The following is a 27,992-nucleotide window of genomic DNA, read 5'->3' as shown; positions in this document are numbered from 1 at the left end:
AGGTTTTAGCTGAAGTTTATTAAACGCTAAACTAGGCTGCCTAAAAGACACGTGCTTGCCTAAATGAAAAAGCTGTTTAATTGAGGGAGAAAAAGGTACAATCTAATAAAGAAAAGACTGCAACTTTTATGACAGGAAGAAGATTTGTTTGAACGTGTCTACATGTGTGGATCATGCAATTTCCCACAAGCAAGTTAAAAGCGTTAGCGTGACCAACCCAACTATCAACTGTCAACACCTATTCTGTCGTATGTAGACGGGACGTATAATTACCAAAGCACAGGATATAAAGGCACGCAGGCACAGGCAAGGGTGCCACACCTGCACAGTCTCACATGCACACATTTTTTGTCAACATACATTGTGATAGCATAGATGAATGATATACTACGTGCAAGTAGAATGTCACTGCGTTTAAAACAAGCTGTATCTGTTACATACGTGGTGATCACAGTGCCATCAATCTTTTGACTCATTGTACAAATAACAAAGTGCCAGGAGGAGTGCTTTCATTGCAAAGTCAAGCTCCCATTAAAAAGAGAAAAAGCTATTGTATGCATAATTTATGTTTGTACACACAGTATTTACTGTAACATTTAATGGAACAGTGACACTGAGTGGCACGATGCTGTTACTGCACTAATCGATTTTTTTGTAACAGAAATGTTCAGTGAAATGGCTGTAAAGGCCCTTTGCTATCTACATAATCTGTTGAGTTAAATTATGAAAGACATTATGTATTTTGAAATAGTTTTTTTGTGATGAACATTCAGATGAAGTTCAAATTTAAAAATGGAAATTCAAATAAAATTCTATTGATACAGCATAATGCATCTGGAAAGTATTCAGTGTTTCACTTTTTCCACATCCTATTATGTTATAGCCTTATTGCAAAATTGATTAAATTATTTTTTCCCACAAAAAATCTACACATTATATCCCATAATGACATTGTGAAAAATGTTTCTGGAACATGTATTAAAAATGAAAACCTAAGATGTCATCCTGAGGCCACTTCATCTAGGATGTTTTTGCCCATTGCTACTTTCATCTTTCCCTCCATCCTGATGAGGCTCCTTCCCTCCTGCTGCTGGAAAACTGCCCCATGATTCTCTCTCGGGGTGATACTGGACGAGTAATGCAAGGTGACCGCTTTCCTCCAAACACGATGTTTGGCTTTCATGTCAAAGAGTTCAATCTTTGTCTCATCAAACCAGAGAATTATGTTTCTCATTGTCTGAGAGTCTTTCAAGTGCATTTGAGCAAACTCCCGGTAATCTGTCATGTGTCTTTGGACTTTTTTGTCTTTAAGGAGTGGTTGCAACTGCTGTCAAGTACTGAGTAAATTCTGTGAATATCATTGTATATGTGATTTCTCCATTGCTGATAAATCAGCAAATTTTCATGTTGTCATTATGGGGTACTGTGTGGGCAATTGTGAGGAAACTGATTGATTCAAGAGAAATTTACTGTACTAAATTTACAGTAAACATGCTTCTTTGACACGTCATTTTACAGCTTGAATTATCCATCAAATAAATGATAAATTTTGCACCGATTTACCATTTATTTGATCATAAATGCTTCATTATAGTTTACTCTATTCTTACCATTGGTATCTGAGCCTTTTTGAGGCGTGGCGACCCGGAGGAAGATTTGCTGCCTCCATGAATGTCGGTGGCTGCGCAAAGGGCTCTCTTCGAGCCCACAGGCCGCAGCTGGCGTGGACAGAGCCGCTACGTCGCTGACAGAACAAACACACACAAAACCTTTGTCAGACATGTGCTGATAAATACTCAATAGATGGATAACAACTACACTCATAGTACACAAACACAAGCAAAAGATTAAAAACCCCTCAATTAAAACAAATTCGGTGTGTGTCTGAGTGTGTGTGTGTGTGTGTGTGTGTGTGCGCGTGTGTGTCTACCTGTACTTTGGCTCAGCCCAGTCATTTTCTTGGACAGGGGCCAGAAATTGAAATTTCAGAAAGTTAGGGACAGAGGATGAGGAGTGGAGGCGAGCGCGCAGACCACCCAGAGGACTGAGATGGAGGTGAAAATAAGAAGGCAGGTGAAAAAAGTAACACTGAATCCATTCAGACAGAGACGTGCTGCCGACTATCACATGAGCATTTTATATGCTGAGTTAAGAAGGTTTCAGATGAAAAGACTTTTGAAAACACTCAATAACTAATTTAACCATCATCCAATGAGTCGTGTATGGGCAGCACTGTTCTGTCTGAATGGCTAAATATACAATAATAATGAGTCAACATAAAGGAAGAAATGTATGAGTTGAACTGACAAGCAGGTGCTCACCTTCTCTTATTGAACCGGGCTCCGGCAGAAGGTGAGGAAGGAAGATGGAGGAGAGAGTGGGATGAAGGGCAGGGATGAGGAGGAGGAAGGGAAGAGTCGTTTGGGACATGTCTGAGAATCAGTGCAAATACAAGAAGAATGACAGAGTGAAAAGAAAACAGGGACACAGAGCAACATATAAAAACAAAGGCTAAAGGTAGAGACAACAGGACTACAGCTGGTGAAGCAGTGAAAGCGGCGGATGTTAGATTTGTGAGTTTTGAGCATTCATCATCATCATGCAGACGAGAAGGTGATTTCTTTTATGTCTACAACTGCAGCTAAATGATGTAGTCTCCCTTGTTTGATGTTTCTTTTTGACTTTTATCTCAATAACTGTTACGATCACCAGCTTGTACTCCACGTGAACAGATACATTAGCAACTTTTAAAAAGACAAGAAGAAGACTTCACACCAAGTTCACAGAGGGAAGAGGTAAAGCTGACGAACTCAGTGGCTCCTAACCTGTTCATATTACCATAAAGAGAAAAACTGCTTAACACATCTGTGCTCACCAGCATAAAAGGAAACAATTTCAAAATTGAAGCACTCGTCATCGTCCATTTTCTGCTTTATATTCTCAGAGGGGGCTTCCTTTTACATTTGCAAATCTAATTTTGACAATCTCAGGACAGGAGCACAGTCGAGCCCTCCTGCTTCCGGTTCCCTCCCAAAGGGGGTCCTGCATCCCGGTCGGAGAACTAATGCATTAACTGACACCCACTTTATTCATAATGACTCTAAGAACTCCCTTTTTGAATATATAAACATTCTAATGATTTTTTAATATCGGTTCTCTCTGAATTCTAGTAAAATGCTCTATACCCCATTCATACATTTTCTTATTTTAACAGCTTTTAGCATTTTTGTTCAAACTGGACAAAAAATGTATACAATGATGTATATAAATGAAGTCACATGGCAATGTCCTCAAATCTTTTGTGTTTAACAGTTCAAGATCATTCAGATGTTTTTTTTTTAACAAAACCAACACCTGCATTTGAAATTTCAACTAAATTTGATGTATAGTTGCTAACGGTGGACAATTATTATTATTAGTGATGAGTATTTTTTGTGCCCACTGTTTGTATAATGTGCAATGTGTTGGTTAAAGGAAAAAAATGCTGTAATCAGCTCATTTGTGCCACAGATTGTTGTATAAATGGTTTCTTTATAGGAGTTTCCCTTATGACAACCTCATTTCAAACGTTTAAGAGACTTCTTCCTCACTTGCTCTGGTGCGGCGTGTCTGTGCTGACAGAGTAGTGTCGTACGAGCTTGGGTTTAGTCGCTGCGGTCGGCTCCTGCGGTGTCTGAACCGTTAGGTGCAAAGGTGAGTATTCAAACCCTGAAGAGGGGGTGGGAGAATGGCTGAAGGTGCTGGCCCGTCGGCGAAAGCCCTGTGACTTGGCATCGCCGGGCAAAGAGGTGGAGGAGGGCGACAGACGCAGGGAGTTGTCGATGCGCTTCAGGTCTCCTGTCGAGTTGTGGCACCTGAAGTTGTCAAGAGGAAATGAGGACTGAGGAGACAATTGTAGTGTAGAAAACACTAAATTATGAAACGCAGTTCAGGTTTGTGACATCCACTCCCTTAGAAGAGTGAACACAATCCCACGCACCACTGAGAAATGAGCATGGAAGAGACTGCTGCATGTCAAACAAGATAACAAGAACAACAGTTCTGACTTTTAAAGCTGAGCTGAAAGGTGAGTCAGTGTGTGTTGAGGCGTGGTTACCGGAGAGGGCTGGTGGGTCGTAGATGAGAGGAAGCAGGTAAGGAGCCATCCAGAAATGTCTGGTCCTGGCTGCTGTTGACAACACAAACAGAGGAGCTGCTCTCACTCCCCTCACTGTTTTCCCTTTGTGACCTTGCTTTGCTGCTTCCCTGCAAAGAAAACATGTTTAAGTTATGCACTTATGAAAACCATGATCTGAGATGCTGTTTAATGCTCTCTTATAGGTTAAATCCTTATTTCTGCGCTCAAAATGTTTAAAATTAGTATTTTAGAAACTGGTTTTTCATTTCATGGAGTATGAGGTCATTTTTATCTTGCACAAAGGCATATCCCCTGAATGATTAAAAAGTAATGTCTATACCTGTGAAATCAGGAGTCTCCAACTCCAAATGATAAATTGCAGTGAATTAACATTTAAAAAGAATCTACCTGTCAATGTGCATGAGTTAATGGATGCTCTAAGACATCTGAAATCATGCATTTAAATTGTCTGGAGGCAAACTTTGCTCACAGCTTTATACAAGTGCAAACATGTGCGAACATGCATATGAACTCTGTTAACAATAAGAACCGTTACCTTCCAGATCCCCTCGAGGGACTCTGTGAGAGATCTCTTGGCTCGGCTCTTGAACTGCTCCAGTCGCTGTCGACTGCTACTCTGCTGCTGCGTCTCCACAGGTGCAAGAGCTGCAATGTCGCCCACCTACGCACATACAGACAAGGTTTAACATGAAGAAGATCTGGAAGACAGAAACAGTGATTGATATGAAGGGGAAGTTTAAAAAAGGTGTGGCATGACAGCTTTTACTGTTAGTGGAAGTGAAAAGTTTTTAAATCTGTCACAAAACCATCACCACCGCTACAAAAGAACTTGACAGTTTTGCATGCATCTGTCTCAGAGGTGTTCAGAAAGTACCTGCTTGTTGTTTCCAGGCACAGTGTGCTGATGGCGCTTCTGTTGCTCCTCGTACAGATTCCTCAAAGAGGCCATTACCAACTCATTCTCTTCCTGATCGCTCTTTGGACGAGCCCTCTGGACACACAAGAACAAGGTCTAATTTACAAAACCACAGATGACACATTCATGAATCAGCTGTTGGATGCAATGCCTTTATAGTAAAAAGCAATCATTCAGTTTCTATGTGTATATTGTAAGAGAAGGATTTACAAACTTTACTTTCTCACTTTATCAGTTAAAACTGTCAAAGGTTAAGTTTACAAAAATATATCGCCACAAAGTGTTCTGTAATAAAATGCCTGCAACTGTAATTTGCTGTAGTTTCCCCTCCATTTACTTATTATTGATCATGATTTCATAATAATTACAAGGAAAAAAGGAAGTGTCACTGGAAAAAAGGCATCCCTCAACTTTCAGGCTTCTCTTTCTGCTGCAAAATCACATTTCCCACACTGACCGGCACGGCACAAAGACATTTTCAGCTGTTGTTGTTGTGCTGCAGTTTAGCTGCATCACCAGCAGATGGCAGGCAAGTCACAAGTATGTACTGGTACGCCTCATAAATCCCACTGCTTACTGGTTCATTTGTTTTCTGGCTGCAAAGGAGAACCTGAGCAGAATTCCCACCTTGCCCTTCAAATCAGAAACATAGCAGTCATGTTACCATAGCATTTTCAAACACTGACGCCTGGTCCTCATTGTCAAGGGTGGCCATGTGTCTCTGCAGCTCCAGCTTGGTTTTGGATGGGTGCAGACCTGGAAAGTATTCAAAAACACACATCAAAGCTTATTTATTTGTACCTTCGGAACAAAGCTATTTCTTAAGTATAATGTTTGTTACAACTAAATTAAGGCAGAAAAGACAGAAGCTTGGCAGTAAATACCTAAAACTAACTTTCCCAATGGCAAAGTTAACATGTGCATTTGTTACTGAAAGCTTTGCAAAGTTAGACTTTTTGTGTTATTGATCATTACCCATGTCATAAAATTGATATGATGGGAGCTTGTCCACTGACACAGCTACTGTGACAGTCTGAAAACTGTTGACATTTTTGTAAGATTTACAGGGTTGAAAAAAAAAAAAGCTATGCTTACAGTAATGTAGAGCATACACGTATCTACACAACAAGTATGACCCATGAACATTTCTTTTTCACCAAGTGCAGTTTAACACATCGTAAATCTGTAAATACAAATAGTCTGATCATTCTTTTCGTGGGCATGTGAGTTCAGAAACAGTTTCCGACCTTCTATCCTCTCACACAGTCTGTGCAGGTGTTGCATTGGGCAGCTGTCACACTGCTCACTCTGGGTCTTTGCGTTCTGCTGCAGGGCTGCCACAGAAAACGCCTGCTTGAGGGTCAACATAATTTCGTCCACCTGCAACAGTAAAATAAGTGAACATTCTCACAAGCCATCCTGTATCATGTGATGAACAAGAATTCAATGACAAAGTCAAACTCCAGCATGGAAACAGCATAGAAAAAAATCTGCATGGTACACAAACGTGTCCATGCATCCATCCATCTTCCCAGTTAGTCCTATGCAGTTGCAGTGGCAGAAGAAAGAACAGGGAACCCAGAACTCTGTTCCCCACATCTTCCTCCTGCTCTTCTGGAAACACCCACAGCTGCTCATAGTCTAAGCCAGAGAAATAATCTCTCCAGCAAGTTATCCGGCGTTGTCAGGAATACGAGTCATTGCTTAGCCCTGTATATATTAGTCATCTCTCTCCGTCCCATGTATAATTGTTTCCTTGACAGACTGATTTGATTATTGATTTTTTTAATGCCATGTTACCGAGTAGCCACAGTTTTCTGAAGTGAACTGAATCACAGTATTGCTTTCCTAATTCTATTCTGTCTTATTGATACTTTAGCTTCTATGCTATTTATTCTGTGTTCTTTTCTGTGTGGACCTATGTGACAAGAGGTTCCGGCTGAAATTAATAAAGGATTTCTAATCTATTCTGTTCCAGTACCTCCCAAACTCCTGCACCAGCTGTGACTCCTTCACCCTCAACGAGGTGACATTCCACATTCCAAGCAAGTGTTTCTGCTGCAGGGGCCTATGATGCCATGTGACTCGCCACTCTCTCACACTGCAAGAGCGATGCCCCGCTCACCCATATTGGACTTTGTGGGTGGTGGGCCCACAGCCTTCCCATGTGGTCTGGCTGAGCTGCTCCCGACTGGGACACATGGGCCACCTGCTCACCAAACCACCAAACCCTGGGCCTTGCTCCAGGGATCCTTGTCTGAGCAGGGGACATGGTGGTCTGTGTTTCACTGGCATGGGTGAATATTTGGGCCTGTTTATCTGGGCCTTTCTTCCAGACCTGTCTGCCTTAAGTGGTCCTACCAGGAGCATGAGGCCCAGACAGCATAGCACAGAAGATCACTAGTCCACGCAAACCCTTCTTCTACAACAAGCCCACAGTCCAGGGGGTAAATATGCAAACATGCATACAAGTTAAATGTAATGATATAGACTGTGCATAATAAAATATTGCCATTTTTCCCTTCTTGATTTTTTTTAAGAATCCTGTCTGCAGCAAAACATTTGGAATAATTGCTGTTTACAAGATGTTGGAATTACATTAAATTGGCTACCATACAGCGTAATAAATGACTGAAGCTGTTTCTATCAGATCAAATCCATTTGCTGTGTTGTAGCTCGGGGAACTAATGCACTGAGTCAGAATCCTGATCATGCAGAGCTGCATTTACTGTAAGTTTCACTAAGAGAAAAGGCCTCTGGTCATGTCTGCTTCATATGTTGTGGTACTCAAATGTCAATCCAGAGCAAACGTGTCAAATTCACTTATCAAATATGAACGGTGACTGGGAACGAGCACTGATGGAATAAAATAGAACCGATCACAGGGAACATGGCATGGTCAAACATAAACCATGTTCATGAGGCTGTTTTGAGTTTGTTGTATAAACAGAAGTGAATTGTGTTAGGGCGGCAGAAACAGGGAATGCATCTCACCAGTGATTCATCGGTACACTGGAAGACATAGCACACAAAGTGGCAGTTGCCCCCTTCCACCGTCTCCCTGCAAATGAAGCCGAAATGATCCACGTGACGAATTCCCTGAAATGAAATAAGATATGTCTTACATTCACATGCACGCAAACAGTGCACGGTCACGTCTGCAAAGAAAGTCGTGCTTCATACCTGTGAGCAGAAGGAGATTTCCCTGAAACTCTTCTCAATGGCCACTTTTTTAGTGTCTGGACTCACTAAGTAGATCTGAGACCTGCCCACCTGAAAGACAGACACATGTTTCAAGAGCAATAATGTCAACGTTTGCTCATGAAAGTGTCGTCAGCAGGAGGACAGAATGAGTCAGGTCTATCTAACAGTTCTCGACGCCATGTCCTTCACACTGAATGGGTGAGCTGTCATGCAGAGCACAGCCTGGACAGGTTTCCATCACAAGACGACCACAGAGACTGACAAACAGTCAGCAGCACACCTGTATGCCTACAGAAAATTTACAATAAATCTAATATGTATATGTTTGAAATGTGGGGAAAAAACCTGTGTACCAGAAGAGAGAGAACATGAAAACACAAAAGTCTGAGTAGCACGCAGATTCAAACCAGGAACATTTCACTATAGAGTGACATTGCTAATCAATCTGCCACTCATGCATAGAATATTTGCCTTTAAAAATGAACTCTGGCTCCATATAAACAGAAAGAACAGCACTTACTTTTACTTTGTTTCTAAACAGCACAATGGGAAGCATAAATGTACTGCCTTCAGTTCTTCCTTTAGAACATGAGGTGGTTTCTTTCACTCCTCCTTTGAAGGCGTATAGAATAAATTTAGAACACTCTACATTTGGGGACATCCCCATTCATATCATTTGGAGAATATGAATCAATGTTCCCTGAAATGTTCTCTAAAAAAGGAACTTAGGAGCTGTCTGGAAGCAAGCAATCTTTTGTTTCTGAAAAATCACAGACATGGGTTCACAGAAAAGTTCAGAAACTTTGACCACCAACTGATTCTACCCTTAAGATATCAGTTCTTCCACGTTCCTCTCTGATATCGTTCACATAAGCAGTGCAGCTTGTCAGAACAGTCACGTCTGCTATGTGCTAGGGTGATGTCAATCTAGCAGTGGTGGGGTGTATCATTATTCTAAACCCCATGTTTCTCAAACTGTGGTACATCTACCGAGCTCACTTCAGTGAGAAGTGATTTTTTTTTTTTAACATTTATTTGAAAATCCATGAAATTATCAAAGTAGCCAAAAACATAAAATTAAAAAAAAAAAAAACCCCACAGGAAATGCATGAAATTCATATCGATGGAATATGAGCAATAAGTCCATAAGTCCACAGAGCCTCCGCAGCTCTGCTCAGGTCAGCCATGATGGCGGAGAGCGCGATATTTTCACAGCTGGTACACACTGTGAAACGCTTGAGAACATCTGCCCTAACCCAAGTATGTATCTGCTGACGGGGACGGCTACAGGCCCTGGTGGTTCCTGTGCCAATGATAACAATTTCCTGTCTGGAGTACAAACAGGAAATTTACCGTTACCAAGAGGTCAGGTAAAAGTCAACATGAGGACTGTGGCACGGCTCACTTTGAGATGCGGTCAGCATTTATCCCTGCTGAGTCCTTATTATCATTACATGTGCCTCAAATTTGTTTGTCCTTGACGGGCTGAGAAGCTGTTAAAACAAATGTTTTTACTCTCAGACACAGAGAAAATCAAATGGTCTTTTAAAAAAAAATTGTGTTAGAGGATAAAGTCAATCATAGTCTGAAAATATGCAACAACAAAGTGTTAAATAATACATATTTACAATTTAGACACCAATGATGCAACATGATAATCAAAACTGATATCATTAACTGTTCTTCTGAAACAATAAAGCTGTGATGTACCGTCAGAGTCAAGTGTGTAAGAATGTGAAATGTTGGTTGTGTAACGGCGACACTCATCTCACAGGGAGAAAATCTGGGTTTTCCTTTGTATGGAAGTCTTTCTCAGACATTTGCATGTTCTCCCTGTGTTTGTTTGGTTTTCCCCTAATTACACTAGTTTCTTTCCATCATCTGAGGACATACTTTCTTGGTTAAATTTGACTCTAAATTAGCAGCTGGAATGCATTATGTCCTGTGTTGGACTAGCGAAATGTCAAGGTCACAAGGCCAGAAATTCAGAATTGTTTAAGATAAGCTGCAGCTTCCCACATGAAGAGTTTAGACAACATGAATATGGAAAATGACGGGTGGACTGATGCTGATGGTTGAATGGGTCTTGGAATGTGACATTTAGAGTGTGCGCATGTTCACTTGTGAAACTTACCGTAAACAGCATGGTTCTGTTCTCCCGCAGACTGGTGGGCTGCACTTGAGCGGAGCGGGCGACTGGATCATCGGTGTTGGAGTTAGAAATCTCCGGTGACAGACCGTTTTCATCCAGAGCCTGGAGGCAGGGAAAGCTGGGGTCTCGTTTGAACAGAACAGGACGCGCCCCGGTGGTGGGGCTCCCCGCTGCACCATTACCAACGGAACCATTTCTAAGCCCATTTGACTGGAAGGCCAGTGCCCTCTTCAGCCCACCGACCAGTCCCTCCCCGCTTCCTTCTTTATCAGCTGTCCCTGAGCCATGAAGCTGGCTAAACTTCTCGATGCACTCGTCAATCAAGGCTGGCGGAGCTTTCTTGTGAGCCACGCTCACACGGCCACAGAACAACACCTCGAACTTTTTGGCAAATACTGTCGGGGACACAGCAGGGGCGGGTGCAGAGGAGGACGACGTGGCAGAGAGAGACGAAGAACATGTTTCAGAGGCATCGCTGCTCCCGGAGCCGGAGCGAGTCTTGCTGGTGGCAGCGTTGATGTCATTGCTGCGTGCAGAGCTTTTGCCAGCTTGTCTCAACGTACTGATGATCTCAGGGACCTGGAGAGAGAGCGGGAAAGTGATAAGACCTACAGTGATCACTCATTTCTTAATTGCATGTCATTTGACCGGACAGTGGAGAGTTATAATAGTACTAATGGCTTGAGCAGAACATATGAGAGCTGAGCATGCATGTATAATATGATCACATCCACTTGAGCTCAAATAAGGTTAAACAACAGTGGGTTGTCGGCCTGTAAACACTGAAACTGAAAGAAGAAATAAAACTGCATCAGAGGATCTGTAACTCTCAATACTGTGAGAATGGAGGCATGAGTTCAAGGCAGACACAGTGGTTTTGAGGTTACCACAAAACATTTGAGTCAGGGTTAGGCAGGTGAGTTTGCATGTTCTCCCTGGGCAAGGATGGGTTTTCTCTATGTACCCACAGTTCCCCGCCCCTACAAAAAAAAGAGAGGAGCTTTGATGCACTTAATGGTGTGACACAAATGTGTGACATTGACTGTAAAGTAATATTTAATGGTGAGTTCTTCCTCAATGCGTCAGTGATCACAGTTCTGGGTCATAAATAAGAGCGAAACCAAAAGTACTTGTATGAATCATGTGGACAAATGTTTGGTTAGAGTCACTTTCTCTTATGGTGGCACAACCGCGAGAAATGAGAAACCTATAAGATACATTGCTCAGAAACCTACTTTTTATCTGTCGACATAGGAGCTCCACCTCACTACCTACCGGGCCCAGAAGGTGTAAGCTGTGTGATTTTCTGGAACAGAGTAGCCTGCGATTTCTACTTGAGATGAAAAGAAGCTGAACTCAGATCTTTACTCTCAAAGCAGACTTACCTCTTCATTTCTCATACCTCCTTTCCATTTTTCTGTCCATCCTTATAAAATTTGGTTGCCATTTTTTTTTCTGTAATGTCTACTTCTCCCTAACAGAAACTACTTAAAGCAGAACGTTTACCAGTACTCCCATTCTGACATACACAAGTGCATTTAGACTTTTTCATGCCAGCTAAATTCTTTCTGCAAACTACTGGAAATGTGTGATTGATACTTGGTCAGACAAGCTTTGTTGAAGTGGATTTAAATGGCACCGGTCTGCTGGCGAGGAGGCTGTTTTCCAGCGACACGCACCACATTTATGGAACAGCTGGGCAACTGAAGATCTGCACAGAAGGTTTATGATTTTAAAGGCAGGCTCAAGGACTTCCTTTTAAATAAGACTTTCAACTAATGTTGCTTTTATGGCTTCTTGTAGGATTTTTACATTTTTATTTATTCATTTACATTTCTTTCATATGTATATAAATTGGCTGAGGATGAGTGAATAGGTGATTATCACACGTTTGCTTTGATTTCACTCTGTAAACCACTTTGTGCTGCATTTCAATTCAAATGATGATTCAAATGATTCAAATGAACAACCAATGTTTTTGTGGTCTGACAGTCCGGCCACTGATTTCATGGTTGCTTCGGAAATTAAACCAAACCTCTGCAAATACACATTTGTTCACGGAAGAGATCAATTATCAGAGGCAACGTCTGCATCACTGAGATGTCTTTGATACACGCTCCACGTTGGTTCCGCATGCAGCTACACACAGAGACGACGTTCCATTTTCTGTGTTTTGCTAATCAGTATGACTGCACGTCTCCTGGAAGCTTGTTACTTCATCCATCACATTAGTCATCACAGCTGAGACGTGTGAATGAGCATGGACAGAAGGGCTGTAGTGAGTGAAAAGTGCTGGTAGTGACAGTTGTTGCTGAAGCTTTAGCCAAAAAACTCACTGTTTATTAATAAATATAAACGTATTTTAGCTCACTGAGGTGATGTAAATTCATTTGCACCTGACTGTCATGTTCTCGATGATTAATTGGAAACACGTCTGAAATACATATGCTTGCAGAGGATCAACTTGAACACTTAAAATCGGTCATCTGAGCATGTGGTTAAGCAGAGAATCGAAAAACAACTGAGAAGATCAACTTACACTTCAACATAATTCACAGTAATGTGTCCCAGCTTTTACACAACTGGCATATCATGCAAGCATTATCACCATTTCTAAACTTGTGCAGTGAGTATTTTATGCACATATTTCTGTAACTTGATATTTTTGTGTCCAGGTTCAGGCAACTTCATCTGTTGAGAGAAAAAACTAATTTCTCGAAGTACATGACCACTTCTCTCACCTCATCCGTGATTCAGAGCTGTGAACAAACTAACACAGAAATTGAATTCAGTGCTTTGTTAGTCGTCCTGGATGTGCTTGTTTTTGTACATGCAGATGCTGAGCATAAAAAAAAAAAACCCAAACCTTTCCTGAGGGTTAAATAAGGACAGGATGGAATAATGAACTGTAACTGTGGGCTGTTGTTTACACAGAAGTTCTTTTTCTTCATCCGCTCTTTCCATGATCAGCACTGAGGTCTGGCACGACTATTATAGGGTCTGACACATTGTTCGTGCCAGGAAAAGCGACGCACAGACATATAAGCACAAGTATATGAATAGAAGGCAAAACAAATCGTTGGCAATAAAAAGGTCAAGATGCCCAGTATTAGAGACTGGGAATTATTTCATTGGTGAGCAGAACTTTAAGCAATTTACCTTTTTATGACATAACTAGAAAAAAAAGTGCCATGACACCAAAAAGCAAAAGACGCTGAAGACAAATTTGGGCTTATATGTATTACTATTTAAGGTACGAGTATTATATCTTAAATTCATTTAATAACAACATGTTAGAGAGAAATAAAACACAAGAACACAACTAAGAACCCAGAACCCAGTCAGTCAGTCAGTCAGTACTCTGCTGCAAATGCCTGACTTTGATCCTGACTACTCCCAGCAATAGTTTAGTATAGTAGCAAAACATGACGACATTCAAGAAATATGAATTAGTAAGTTAATCCATTAGAAGGGCAGGAGAAGTTATCAATGACGAATCCATATTCACTACTGCTTTCAAACAAACAAGGGTCACATAAGGCTGGATCCTATCCGAGCTGACATTGGAGGAAAAGCAGGGCACACCCCTGAACAGGGTATGAGCCCATCAAAGGGCGATACTACTGAGGAAAAAAAAAAAAAAAAAAAAACACAATGGCAAAAACATGTTCAGATTTTGAAAATAGACTCAGGTTCTCAAGAGGAAAAGGAACTTGGGAACAGGGAGAACATGTAGAATCTACATAAAGGACAGTGAATTCAAACCAGGAAAGCGTCAGCTATGAGGTGAAGGTGTAATCTGAAATAGATAAAACTACAAAGTTACTCCAACACTCGCATGGACCCATCTTCTCAACAACAGAGGCACACTGTTCAGATGATTAATAGTTACCTTTTCATGACCTTATGCAACACTCTGCAGCATCAGCACATTAGCAATGAAGAGAGATGCACAGAAAAATCTGCTCTTTCCAAAGGAAAATAGCTCAGTGAATGTATTTAAACAGGGTGTAGCTGTCAAGCCTCTTTATTTTTGCAACAGAAAAGGTAGAAGCAAATTAAGCAGTTTCTCATTTTGTGTTATTGGCATTTCTACAGCTATCTTTTGTTAGAACTTCCACCACATAATTACACATATACCTCCGTGACAAACAGGAACCAAAGTGTGATGAAGTGGGAACTAGGACGGCTTAGTAGAAGCACATTCAAATCAACACAACTCTCGGGTTTTGAGGCCAACTGCATATACCGTGGCTGAAGTCCATCACAGGGCAAACACAGAGACAGCCCACTAACACCTATGGGCAATTTAGTGTCACCAATTTTCTGAAAAAAGCCACACACGGACAGGGAGACCATTCAACCCCAGTAAAAACAGCCTGGATGCAACCTCAATTTGAACTGAAGTGAAGTGAAAGTGCTTTCCATAAAACCCACTCCATAGCCCAAATATGAGTTTGCAATGCAACAAAATGTGATCCCTCTTCAATAAGTGGATTTAAAAACAACTTAAAACCAAACAAAGCAGTTTAAGGGATCATCCAAGAAACTGCTCAGACTGCTCCTTTTTTTCCACCTAGACAAACTTCCATCCAAAAAAAGTCATTTAATGAGATAATGCAGGTTCAACCACAGTATGTATGCTTTTGCTATTGTGAATCCAGTTAGCTGCCTGATACTGGCAGTGTACCAGACCAACTACCAAAAAAGGAGGAAGCAAATGAGCGAAGCAGAAGCAGTGGCTGACGTCTTTACTGCAAGATGCCTGAGCAGCTACTAAATCTGCAGTCTCGCAAGCACTCAGCCAGGTCCTGCTGCGTCTTGCCTTGGCTTGAAGTCTGCTAGCTCCTTTCCTCTTATCAAAACAATACCTGCCTCATATTGCAACACATGTTCAACTGCTTCTGGTAAGTGTGTCAGCTTAACAACCCATGAGTGAATAGTTTTGACCTTTTGACTTTTCTCTGGTCAAAAGATAACAAAGTATAGGTTAAGCACTAGAAAAGCTTCAGGGTGCTTGTGTTCCAAGGGGGACGGACCATTATTGACAACCGTTCAGTATCGTAGCAAACAATTTAAAATGCAACATTATTTCTGTTCGTCTCAACATGTCAATAATTTAAAAGTATGTGTACACATACCTGAAATCAATCCTCATCACCGCTTCATTAATTGTTTGCCAACACCCTCTTTTAGGAAATCACCAATACCGTGATCAAACATTCACCAATGCTCAAGCAGAATTTATTGTCATTGGAACAGGTTTTAATTGTGCGATCTTCTATACACCTGGTCTCTCCTTCATTTGACCATTTGCTTCTCTCGTGTATTTGAACAGAGTTCCCTTTGTTTCCCAACACTGTTTCTTCTTCTCCAATCTCCCGTCTCATGTGTTTAATCATCTGGGTATGAGAATGGAGTCTGCTATTTGTTAACTGACAGACCGTCTCTGTGTTGCCACCCACCAAGCCTCCCTTTTCCCCTTTTCTGTCCCTGCTGCTTTCACTGCTTCTGGTGTCTGAAACACTTGAATCAACAGATACATTTAATCCCCGTCTCATCCCTCTCCGTCAATTCCTGCGCTCTCTTTTGTGTCCTTCTGAGATAAAGACACTAGGCAGCCATGAAGAGGAAGAGGAGGAGGAGAGTCAACTGTCATCATTATCCTAGACTTGACTTTTCTAACAGTATTTCAGCCCACCTACTCAGTTTCACTCCCACTGCTTTTGAAGCAGATAATGGCATCTCGACCTCTTCAGCATTATGACTTATCGCCCTCCTAAATATGCCTCAGTTACTCCCGTCTCACGTGTGTTTCTGCGGGAAATACGCCTGTGCAAATACTTTTCACACAGATACAAATCACAACTGGATCAACTCACCAAGCAAAATATCAAATAGCTCCTATTGTCTTGCTACTGAAATAATGGAACAGAAAACTACGATGACAAATGCTAAATGTCAGGAAGCGTCTGATATTGTTACACGCAGTATTTGAATGTGTGAGTGGTCTGTGCCGGTTGTTGGCTAATGCAGGCAATTTGAATGACTCACACTGGTCTCTGAAGAATTCACCGAACTTTCAACATTCAAGTAAATCAGCGAACAGTATAGCTTCTTCATCAGTGATTGAAAAATATATCAATTTGTTGCTTTAAGGAACATACACCGTTTCCATTTGTTTCAGTGATCATGCGGAAAAAACCCAGTAGCTCCGTGTCTTTGTACGTCATAATTTCAAACTATCCAGTCTTGGATTTATCATTCAGATCACCATTTTTAGCCCCAAAACATCTTTCCTTTTTAGACTGTGTCCAGAGAGTTAAAACATCTGATGTGTAGTTGTGCAACCGGCGAGTGAAAGGGAGGCTGACAGAGGATTTGCTTGTCGGAGGGCAGCCTAAGCTAAAGACACACAGCGCACAGTATCTCTTACTCTGGAACGTTTACATGAGGCTGATCTCAGACAGGAAGGCAGTTGGACGCTGCCTCAGGCAGTGACCCACAGACTTGGCCTCTCACAGAGGAATAACACTGAAAAAGTCTGTGTTCCTAAACATGCCACAGTTAAATAAGACTACTGTAGTATTGAGCTCGAAAAAGAGGAAGTTACACAAGCACCAGCGGTAAATGAAAAGCTGAAGTTTGGTGCAATAAACAAAATAAACTCTTTGGTGCTGTACAAAAAGAGAAAAGAGGTCAAATGTGGTTATAATGTGAAGAACATATTCAACTGCAAGAATTCCTAAAGTTAAAAGTCTTGTGTCTGTAATGCGAAGGACCAAAGTGTGCCTCAGAGAAGGTAAGTTTAACTCGTGTTATCCAGCCTGACGACTTGAAGATTTTTGATGTGATACAAAGTAATTGCAGTAGATGAGTGAAGTGACGACTTCCTTGTCAAACTCTGAACATAAACTGTTCTGTAAAACTAAAAAAAAAGAAGATACCGTTGAATGAAACAGTTCTCCCATGAGCTGTTCTACTTATCATACATGGTTCTATCTTTTCAGCCATGCTATTCATAATTTTGAGGAACTCAGTACAAAGATGTGTCCCCACCTACTAAAATGCACGGCACTGAAAAGATTTTGTTTAATCAGCAAGTTTTCTACAAGATGTTGAATAATTGCTAAAGTTTAAATTAGCATCCTTGATTCTAAAGCAACCCGTGTGCTGAGAACATGGGTGTAGGAATCCCCACCCGTCCACGAAAAAAAGTGACTCAAACAGCCTCCACGACTTTAAACTAACCATTGTGTCTAAAAAGGATCTTTCTGAATAAACTTCCCGTTTGTATAAACCAGGTGGACGACAGTTAAGATGACTAGAAAAGCCCCTGAAAATCTCAGTGACACACAACCCAGCCACGAAAACAGCAACAGCAGTGATGAGTGGGCTGAAAGTCCCATTTCCCGTGGTCACATGCACGAGTCTTGTGCCGGGTGGAACATGGCTCAGAGAAGATCAAAGTTCAGTTCACAAACACACACAGCAGACGAGACGCATCGCTGACAGGGACGGGACAGTAAGCGAGGGGTGGGGTAAGGCTGAATATTTCACCGAGATTGAAAATGATTTGCCACAGAAGCCCAGCACATCGGAATCATTATCAGGATTAAATAGTCACATCACAACACAAACACTGACCCCAACAAAGTCATTCGAAAGCCAAAGGAAAGCACAATGAAGGGACTTGTTGTCAAAAAGCTCTGCTGAGTCAGAGGCAACTCTCCACTGAGATTAAATTAGGTCAGCGAGGCTGTGAGAAAACCTCAACGTTTTCACCCCAGAGACCTCAAAGAGCCCGTGGGCTGGAGAAGTGAGGTCTCACATTAGGACTGAAAACATGACAGGGGAAACAAGGAGCCATTGAATGAATGAAACTAAGGATAAATGGTGAAGAAAACAGACTGCAAAGCAGGTTGACAGCAAACAGACTTTCAGCCATTTAAATACAGGAAGGTGCCTCAGGTTTAATGGTGTGTTTTTACAACAGAGTACAAAGTGTGCCACATGAAAAGTGGAAGGAAATCACAGAGAACAAGGTCTATGAGATATGTGTTTGACACCAAAGGATTATTTACAGATATAGGCAGAAAGGAAAAAGAGAAATTCCAAAACCAACCACAAAAAAAAAATGCACCTTGACCGTTTTAGCCATGACTTCAATCATTACGGTATAGTTTCCCAAGTAATCTGTTGTGTTATCAGATAGGTTTAAAGCAACTCTTTAAAGAAGATGTTCACAAATGAATCTCTCGTATCAAAAAAGCTAATCATACTGATTAACACCCACATTTACAACCCAATTATAGCCTTTATCTCTCGTCCATAAAAAAAAAAAGGATTACAACTGATTCCACATATCTTGCTCATTCGGGAGCCTGAGCTTTTACACAAGACTATCTTCCCTTACACTTTGCAATCAGATTTTATTACAACTTAATAAATGCCGTGTGTGTGAAACCAGCCACTGCAGACTGCTGTAAAGGCTCAGGACAGACCGTGTGACTAATGGTGTGAAAAAAAAGACCTGCTTCTTGTTCCAGGAGCGAAGTCCTGGCATCACACCAGTGACTCTGGAGATGACACTGCTATGATTCACTCACGCATTTATCTAAGATAGGCTTGTCTGGGGAGCAGGATTTTCATGCAGTCAGCTTTATGGAAGCAGGTTGGTGATTAGTAACCAGTGACATAAGATAACTAATACCATCAAACTGTCGTAACGGCAGAGTGATTAAAATCCAGAAGAAGAAATATCTTTTCTATTTTAAACACTGTGAGCATGAAGAGGTTAAAGTGATGCTCCACAGTGATATTGGGCTGTTGGTCAGTTTAAATCCTTTAAAAACAAGAGAAAAATTTGAGAACACGTGTTTAGATCAAAGAACGGTTGAACCATTTTCTAGTTCATTCTTCTACAGCTTCTACGGACTGCTAAGATACCTTGTTCTGCACTGAACTTCTTTTCTCATTCTCTTTACATTCAGCGTTACAACTGCATGTTGTTAACATTATGACGTTTTCCTGTAGCGTGTTCTCTGTCCTCTCCCTATACCTTCTTGAATTATCTATAAGGAAATACACCGCCTGCTCCACAGCAAGTGGCTTAATCAGCACAAGTGGATTATCTTGCTGCCCGATATCAACTTGTTTGCCGCTCCGTCTCTTTCCTGTGCTTTTCTCTCTCATCATCCATCAACCCCCAATGAGTCAAGTGAAAAGCTGCCACCTTTGTGTCTGATTCTACGAAGTTTCTTGCTGATGCTTGCTCATGGGGAACTGTGGATTTTCTCTGTAAAAGTGCTATGAGATGACTATGTTCTAACGATTGCTATATGAAGAAAAACTGAACTGATAAAGCTAACTGATGAAAGCAGGTCATGTTTATTGCAACATGTTGCTACATTTTGCAGCAGCTTTAGAGCCACAAATGAGTTCATGATCAACACAAAATTAAATGGTTCCCATCCACTGAAGCAACTGTTCCAATTTACACTTTTGGAATTAATATTCTCTTTAATGAGATTAATCAGATTCTAGTTCTAAGGTCAACAACAGAATATATTTTGATTGATGTAGACCAGTCCATTTTATACACACACAAAAAATGCAATGCTCACAGTGCAGAGAGATTTGGTCTAATATGGGAGCATCTGCAGTCTTGTTTACACAACAATGATTTTAAGTGGAAAGTGAAAATTCTCCTCGTGTTTGGGGTATCCATAATAAATAACTTCTGCAAAAAGCTACTACAGCCGTAGTAAGTTCTTCTGCACAATGTGAAAGTAGATCCACGATAAAAACAACTCCCAGTCCAGGGAATTCCTGGGAATTTTTAGTCTAATAGTTGAGAGTCACCCATAATAGCAATCCAATGTTGTTGTTTGTCCATAAGAATGTCCGTGGTCACATTTTTAATGTTCATAGCATATTCTTCTCCGTGCACGTGTGTGCGATTTCATGACAAAAACAACAAACGACATTATTTTCAGAGTTTGACATTTCATTGACAACAGTCATTATTTTCAAAACATTGCAATGTAAACACAAAATGGAAAAATGATGCCTTTTCACTTGAAATGTTGTGTAACCAGGCCCTGAAAGTAAAATATTATTTCCTTTAAGTATAGAAGTGAAAATATCACTGACAAACTAAAAAAAAAGTTTGTCATATTTTACGTGTCATAAAGCTGTATCGTAAATTGTTTTACTATTTCTTAAAATCAAAATTTTCTGATTTCTTCTGAACGAGATGCAAAACTTGATACATTTTAGTTTTTAGAATAGAAGACTATAAAGATTTAAGCTTTTACCACCAGCTACAATTGTAGTTTGAAATGTTGACATGATCATCTTTATCCAATAGAAACACTAACCAAATAACCTAAATAACTAAGAAATTTCCCACAAAAGGATTGAGATTAAAGGATTATCTAGCAACTGAAGAAAAATCCACAACTAATTCATCACTCGGGTCCAGTTCAGAGGAATCACTTCATTTCAGACTAATTTACACTGTCATACAAACAGGCACGAAAACAAGCCTGCAGGTTAACTAAAGTGGCTTTAAGGTCAACAAAGTTTATTCTCTGCATAATACGGCGTTAATAAGCAGGTAACGACAGTTTTTCCTGGACTTGTTAAACTTGGCTAACAACAGGTTTCGCCGCTCCGGCTAGCGTCTCGGTTCACGTTTAGCTAACAGTCCAAAAACAAAACACAGCTTTTAGAGTTCACTCACATCTTTCTGCTCCTGCTTGATGCTGAACAGGTTCAACCGCTGGAACCGCGCTTTCATCCCATTCGCCATAAACTTGAAACAAAACACGAATCTGAGCGGTTAACTGTCCCGCGAACTGAGCTCCGGGCGACGAGGGACGCTCCGGTATCACTTCATTGGGAAAGTTGTGCTCCCTGAAGCGGAGGAGGATCCTGCGGCGGCCCGTCAGGCTCCACAGCAACACAGCGGCACATCCGGAGAAAGCCTTCACAATAAGAGCACGGCGACACATCCGGAGAAAGCCTTCACAATAAGAGCACAGCGACACATCCGGAGAAAGCCTTCACAACAACAGCACAGTGACACGGAGGCAAAAATATAACACTGAAATAAATGGGGTGTGAACTTTTATGTCAAATCTAGACTAGTGTAGCAAGTACATTATCTGAACTAATCCACTTATTATACTTTATCTCTTTGGAAAATTATTTTCCCACACATGTATCCATCTTGTTTCTAGGTTGCGTTGGGCAGCCACATAGGCAGGGAGCTGGTGGGGGTCAAGGGTCTTGATTAAGGACCCACAGTGGTGATCCATCCACTGTGGGATTCAAACCTTCAAACCTCCAATCAAAAATCTACTACTCCCCCGAAACATCTGAACACTTAATGCATTTGCATCTTGTGTCATAAAATCAGAATCCAGTTTAAAAAAGTCACGGTGGACTTCTCTGATCAGAAATCATTAATGTCTGCTTGTATTTTGAAGGTTAAAGGAATATCTTCGAACCTCCTTTCCTCTAAGCGTGGGCACGCTGACACACCGAAACCTCCAGTGGGTTGAGGGGATGGGCTGGACACAGTTCCTGTCCGGGACCAGGCAGAGTTTAGGCGGTAGATCTTCATCATTTAACCGTGACATGAAACCCTCCTCCGTTATCTTTGCCGCTATGAGTAAATGTAAACAGTATTTCCTGTCTGCAGCAGGAACAGTTAAGAAGAAGCAGGAATGAAATCCTCAGAGACACCGACAGAGATCTGGAACAGATTTTTTACTGAGTTACAACCTGCAAGTTTTTAGCTGCTTTAATGTCAAGGCTCATTGGTCAACATCTGAGACGGTTATTGAAGTTTACAGGGTAAAACAGCTTATAGAGACTACGTGAAACCATGTTTTGTTTTGTTTTTTTCTAATGAAATAATCAGAAAACTACACCAACACTGACTTAAACAATTAAAATGTTTTGGTTAACTCAAACTTCTGCAATTACCCTTTCCTTCAAAATAACTTAAGAATTTCCAACAAGCTTTACCTTTCCTTTTGCCATTGCATCTTTTTATCAACATTCTTAAAAAGCTTTTTCCGTTTGTTCAATACTTTACCAATTAAAAACAAGCTATTTGATACATGCACTCAATAGTCAATCATAGTATTGATTGAAATAAAATACTATATTTAAATTCTTGCAAGGGCAAATTTAAAAAAAAAAAAAAAATACTTTTTTAAACAAAGTCAAACTCTTCTTGGACGTCTTGTGATACTTCTTTGGTGACATCTAGTGGTTACTTTGTGTTTACCTCCTCAGCTGAAAAAGAAACCACAGGCCAGGCTGAATTTCTGTCCCCTGACACTGAAAAGGAAGCTTTTCATGTATTCACTGATGTAGCATTTCCCACAGAGGTTATTTTTAATTACACACATGAAATGTGTAACAGATTTAATTTACCACATCTGCTTGATCATGAGTACTATACAAGGAGATACATTATGGCAGTCAGCACAAGAGAAATCATGAAAACAGTAGTATTTGAGGATAAGAGCTTTCTCTGACACCTAATTCAAACAAGTGATCATAAGAGGGCAAACTATAATGCTAAATCAAGATTTAAAACTCTAAAAAGTGTAAGTACCAAAATAGCCTCACTTTAAAAGGTTGGTGACATTAGGAGCAAATGCACACAACTGAGTGATTCTTCAAATATGTCTCAAAAAGTTGTCATCTGTGGTGGTAATGACAGATTCCACACACATTTCTGTGATGAGAGGATTCACTCCTCCTCCAGCAGTCCACACATACAAGCCAGCAGCACATTTTGTCCTACCAGCATGCAGTGAGAGCAGGACGACACAACCTGCACGCAGACACACTGACAAACCAGCAGGAATAAGCAGAAGAAGAATCTCTCAACCACGTCGAAATACTTTCTCCCCTGCATGACTTGATCGCCTTCTGACAGGAAAAATTAAAACCTGACAAACGGCAGTGCTGGAGGAAATAATGATTTGGTCACAAACTCCAGAAACAAAAGTACATTTGGAATATGTTCCCGGTCTCTTCTCACATTGTTTACCTTCTGCAGCCTTCAGCATACATGCTTTCACAAACTCACTCTCCTAGTAGGAATTTTACACTCATGCTTTAGCAAAGCATGCCAAGCTTTCACTGCGGCATCTTCCTGCAACCGGCTCTGCACTTGTTGTAATATAACTGAAAAAATGCAAAAGACGGATTGGAGATGTTCAATATTTGACACAAAAATTACAGGCTATGTAAAGTGTGAAAAATACAGAAAGGTACATTGCCATGCCACATGCTGAACTGGACCATATGGAAGCATGTTTGACCACTGTGCTATTAAAAAGAAATGTTTGAGCAAAAGACATTTCATTTCACAGGAGACGGAACTGTATTGAGAATGATCCTGATACCCAACTGTTATCACCCTCTGTCAAAAGTGACACAAATCATGGATGAAGATCGTGTTAGTGAGTGAAATGCCACACAGGCAAATTTCACTAGTTAACAGTAACATTTGACAACCGAGTTGTCACAGTCTGTCCATTTAGATCAGTAAAATACATTCCGGCCAATCGCTTGTTGAGGTTTACCACATTCCGGAATTGAAATAGAAAAAAATTCACGTTTAAGAGAAAAGCCACCCAGTACTTCTTGATGGGTCCATGTGCATATTAGATTAGACCACATTCAAGGTGATGACATTCAGTATGGTGAAGTGGCATGTCCCCTCACACCTCAGATCTCTTTAAACACCTAATCCAACCTGTGCTCACAGCTCTCAGAATAGAGAGCTCCTGTCTGCGCCCAGAGGTGAAAAGGAAGTCAGTCAGGCTGCACGGACTTTTTCTTGTGGTACTTTTGCTTATATCAGACTTTCTGTTTCTGTTCAAGCATCGGTTAATCTTTAATGGCATGTATTCACAGTAAAGACAATGGAGATCAGAATATATATCCCAAAGCTTTCTGCCATTTTTGTTTTTAAACTCTGTCCCAGCAACTGTTTTTCTGATGTTATGTATATAAGTTTGTTTTTGTAGCCTGTCTTCTTTTCATAATACCAAGTTTTTGTGGCTGTAATATAACATTTTCATTCAGTAACATAACACCTAATTGATGCACATCACATCACATCACATCACGTAGCCATTGTGGTTCAATTCTAAAATCCAGCCATTTCTACCACTTATACAATAAACCTGTTTGAGGATTTGCTCTTCCTCTGCTGTGCCAGAGGTTGGGTGTTTTTCTGCTGTTTTAAAGGTCATTTGCAAGAGTTTTTTTTCTCATCTGTGTAACAACAAAGTGTGTTGTTTGCTGTAAATAGTCCAAGAGAATACAGATGTCAATCTTGGGGAAGGACAAAGTCTTACCTTCTGCAAAAGGCTTATAAAAATCCCCTTGTCTTAATTTACTCATGGTTATGTCTTTTATCTTTTTCTGCATTATAATCAAACAAATCATTTTCAATTATTTTCCTCTTTTCACACATGAACTCAAAAAAGGTGTTCATATTTAGCTGATTTTGTCCATAAAATTGACACACTGTTGACAAAATAAAACCAAACAGTGTGTACTCTTTCAGCTTTTTTTTTCAGACTAGAAAATCAACTAAAGCTTGTTTTATGGAAATCTAATCAATCTGCATGAGTGGTGAAGAGAAACGCATTTATGTGTCTTTATTTTGGAGAAAGAATCAAGCTCAGGACGTGTAATTGAGTGAAGAAAAGGCTGCATTAACAAGAGGGGGTATTTTAAGCCCCTGCAAGACGCTGCCTTAACACTGCATTCATATTTAGCAAGCAGTTGTGTGTGTGTGACTGAGCTGGGATGACAGGTGGTCAGCCCGACATCATCATCATCACATATCTGAAGAGATGAAAAGACAGCGCGCGTGATACACACACACACACACACACACACACACACACACACACACACACACACACACACACACACACACACACACACACACACACACACACACACACACACACACACACACACACACACACACACACACACACACACACACACACACACACACACACACACACACACACACACACACACACACACACACACACACACACACACACACACACACACACACACACACACACACACACACACACACACACCACAAACTTCATGATAAACAGCAGGAGCTCGGCCAAAGGAATCAATCACCATGGCAACCTGGTCCCACATTCTGTGGTCTCATGTAAAGCGTTTAATTTTATTTACCACAGATTGATAATCAACACATATTTATAGAGAAATTCACTAACATGCAGCCAAAGCTACGTACTGACCCTCAGAGAGTTCACATATAGACATAAGGACAGGCGCATGTGAAAAGCACGTCTGCATTTGCTTATGTACATCTTGTCTGTGCGTATATATTTACGCCTCAAATACACTTTGCGATATTTACAGTACACGCTGGTTATGCGCCTGCAGGTATGGGTTATATGAGCCCGTACATGTGCTCTCGAGCCCTGTGAGGAGTCGCAGCGACAGTGCCAGGCTGAGGTCAAAGAGACATTGTGGGGTTTTACGTTGTTGCCTCCGTTTCATACTGAATGTTCCTCATTGTCTGCATCTGTCTGGTATTTAAAGTCTTTGGTACGTCGGGCACGGCATGCGATCGGATGTCTCTTGCCCTACTTTGAAACCAGCTGCTGCTTCACTGTGGGCCGCGGCCATGTGGAGGAGAGGTGAAAGGATTTGGAGGTCAGGAGTGTGTTGGTCAGCGGTGTGTCAACACTACTCTTGGATGTTGTGCTTGCAAGTGTTTGCGTGCGTTACTGACTGGGCTGCCAGTCTGCTGCTGAAGCCAGATCGAGTTTCTCTGGGTGGGATGTCATAATAAATACTGCTGCGGTCACGCTGGACGCTCAGGTCACTTTCTGCCATGCAAGTTAATATGAGGAAGACATTGTTGGCAGGCTGAGCCTTTTTTTTTTGTCATGGCATTCTGACCTTTGCCTTTCTGCTCTAGATTCTAATTTGACATGTTTCTCTAATTTAGATGCTAAAAAAAAACATTTGCAGTAACTTCCAGATGATTCCATTCGTTTGTGTTGCCATTGCTCCCTTTTCTGCTTTATATAAAGCTCTTAAGAACGAGGCTGCGTCATGTCTAATAGATCTGTTAGTCTGATATGAACCCAGCAGGACAATTTGTTTTCAGATTGCTGCTTACTGCATGTTCCTGGCAGAACAACAGCGATCAGACTCTCCTGTTCTTCAACCAACTCCCAGTTTCAATTACAGATGCGGACAGTCTATACTTAAAAAAAGGCTTTAAACCTTTTCTTAAGAATAAAATCTATAGTAATGGTGGGTTGAGTCATCTTGGACCATTTACGCTGCAGCAGGTTTACACTAAAGGAAGACTTTTCTGTTGCACTGACCTTGGTTGGACAGTTTCTTTCTGGTAAGCAGGAGTTTTACCTTTTCAACATTTCATCTGCTTATGTAGGATTGTTTACCTCTGGAGTTTATCTGAATGTAAAGCACCACAGACATGTTTGATTGGCATTACATAAATAAACTGAATTTTTCACAGAAAGCCACAAAAATAAGCCAGCACACATTTTTCCTGAAATGAAAATCAGTGTCCAATAAACTAAAAGATCAGGCTATTTTCAACACGCCTGTGAGGAAGCTGGCAGCCAGTCCTCACTGATCAGGTGTAAATTATGATTACAACTGAAGAAATTGTAATTTTGGCATCAGCCACCATACCTTGCTGCTGTCCTGGCACTGGAAGACATAGCAGGCACAGCTGGACGTCTCCCTCACCAAGCAGGCGAAGCTGCTGGGCTCCTGGCTGTTGTGCATCAGCTTGGTCACTTGATGAGGACGACACTCGAACAGCACCGTGTGTGTCAGAGGGTCCCACACGACTCCGTCCCCCAGAACAGACATACATCTCACCCACGACGCCGACACGTGAAGGAAGACCGTGTGACAGTGCGTTACAGCGTCCAGGCTTCCACGGCTGAGGCCTCCCGACCGGGCGCCGGGACGAGCCGCCGTCTGCTTCCTGCCGATTTCAGCCACCACCCAGGGCAACATGGTCATGGTGGTAAGATGATGAACTGGCAGGTAACCAATCATTGTCAGTTTGTAGCGGATTTCTTCTTCCACCTCCTCCTCCACCTGTCTCACCCAGGATGCAGTCCTCTCCCGAGCCAACGCCTGGGCGGGTGAGGAGAGACCTGACAGCGACGGACACGAGCGGTGGTTGGAAGTTAGGTGGGCACCGGGGTTCTCCGAGCTCCTCGGCTTTGGTGCAGCATGTTTTCTCGGCTTCACGTCGAAGTACAGTCCCTCCATGGCGACCACAGACAGCTGCCCGTCTCCACTTTATCTGCAAAACATCAGAGCATTGCTTTTCAGCCCCAATCCTGGAGGATCTAATTTAGACAACTTCTAGCTCCACCAGTGGATTTTATTTGCTTTTTGCTGCTGAACTGGCAGATTTGAATCAGACCTGTTTAAGAGGAGAGAGATCTAAAACATGTACGTCAGAGATTTTGCAGGAGGAC

At 41.3% G+C, this 27,992-nt stretch overlaps 1 protein-coding gene across 3 annotated transcripts in view; it reads right to left on the bottom strand.

Annotated features, from left to right (window-relative positions):
* tbc1d1 (TBC1 (tre-2/USP6, BUB2, cdc16) domain family, member 1) overlaps positions 1–27,992 on the bottom strand; it is a 45,188-nt gene that overhangs the window by 16,341 nt on the left and 855 nt on the right. The window contains exons 2-14 of one of the 3 annotated variants that reach the window (XM_030094137.1): positions 27,187–27,814; positions 10,393–10,989; positions 8,238–8,327; positions 8,049–8,153; positions 6,302–6,434; positions 5,719–5,810; positions 5,013–5,129; positions 4,674–4,799; positions 4,097–4,245; positions 3,591–3,854; positions 2,322–2,432; positions 1,931–2,044; positions 1,611–1,744 (exon numbers count right to left, since the gene is read on the bottom strand). In XM_030094137.1, coding sequence (XP_029949997.1) covers positions 1,611–1,744; positions 1,931–2,044; positions 2,322–2,432; positions 3,591–3,854; positions 4,097–4,245; positions 4,674–4,799; positions 5,013–5,129; positions 5,719–5,810; positions 6,302–6,434; positions 8,049–8,153; positions 8,238–8,327; positions 10,393–10,989; positions 27,187–27,780 — 2,626 coding nt within the window. In that variant the 5' untranslated portion in view covers positions 27,781–27,814. Of the gene's footprint in view, positions 1–1,610; positions 1,745–1,930; positions 2,045–2,321; positions 2,433–3,590; positions 3,855–4,096; positions 4,246–4,673; positions 4,800–5,012; positions 5,130–5,718; positions 5,811–6,301; positions 6,435–8,048; positions 8,154–8,237; positions 8,328–10,392; positions 10,990–21,157; positions 21,337–27,186; positions 27,815–27,992 lie in introns of those variants that run through there. The other 2 variants (XM_030094139.1, XM_030094138.1) reach the window with 2 other exon arrangements.

Source organism: Salarias fasciatus, chromosome 6, assembly GCF_902148845.1.
Source record: "Salarias fasciatus chromosome 6, fSalaFa1.1, whole genome shotgun sequence".
Classification (NCBI taxonomy): Eukaryota; Metazoa; Chordata; class Actinopteri; order Blenniiformes; family Blenniidae; genus Salarias; species Salarias fasciatus.
The sequence above is the reverse complement of the archived record's forward strand: the minus strand, read 5'-3'. Positions and strand labels throughout refer to the sequence as shown.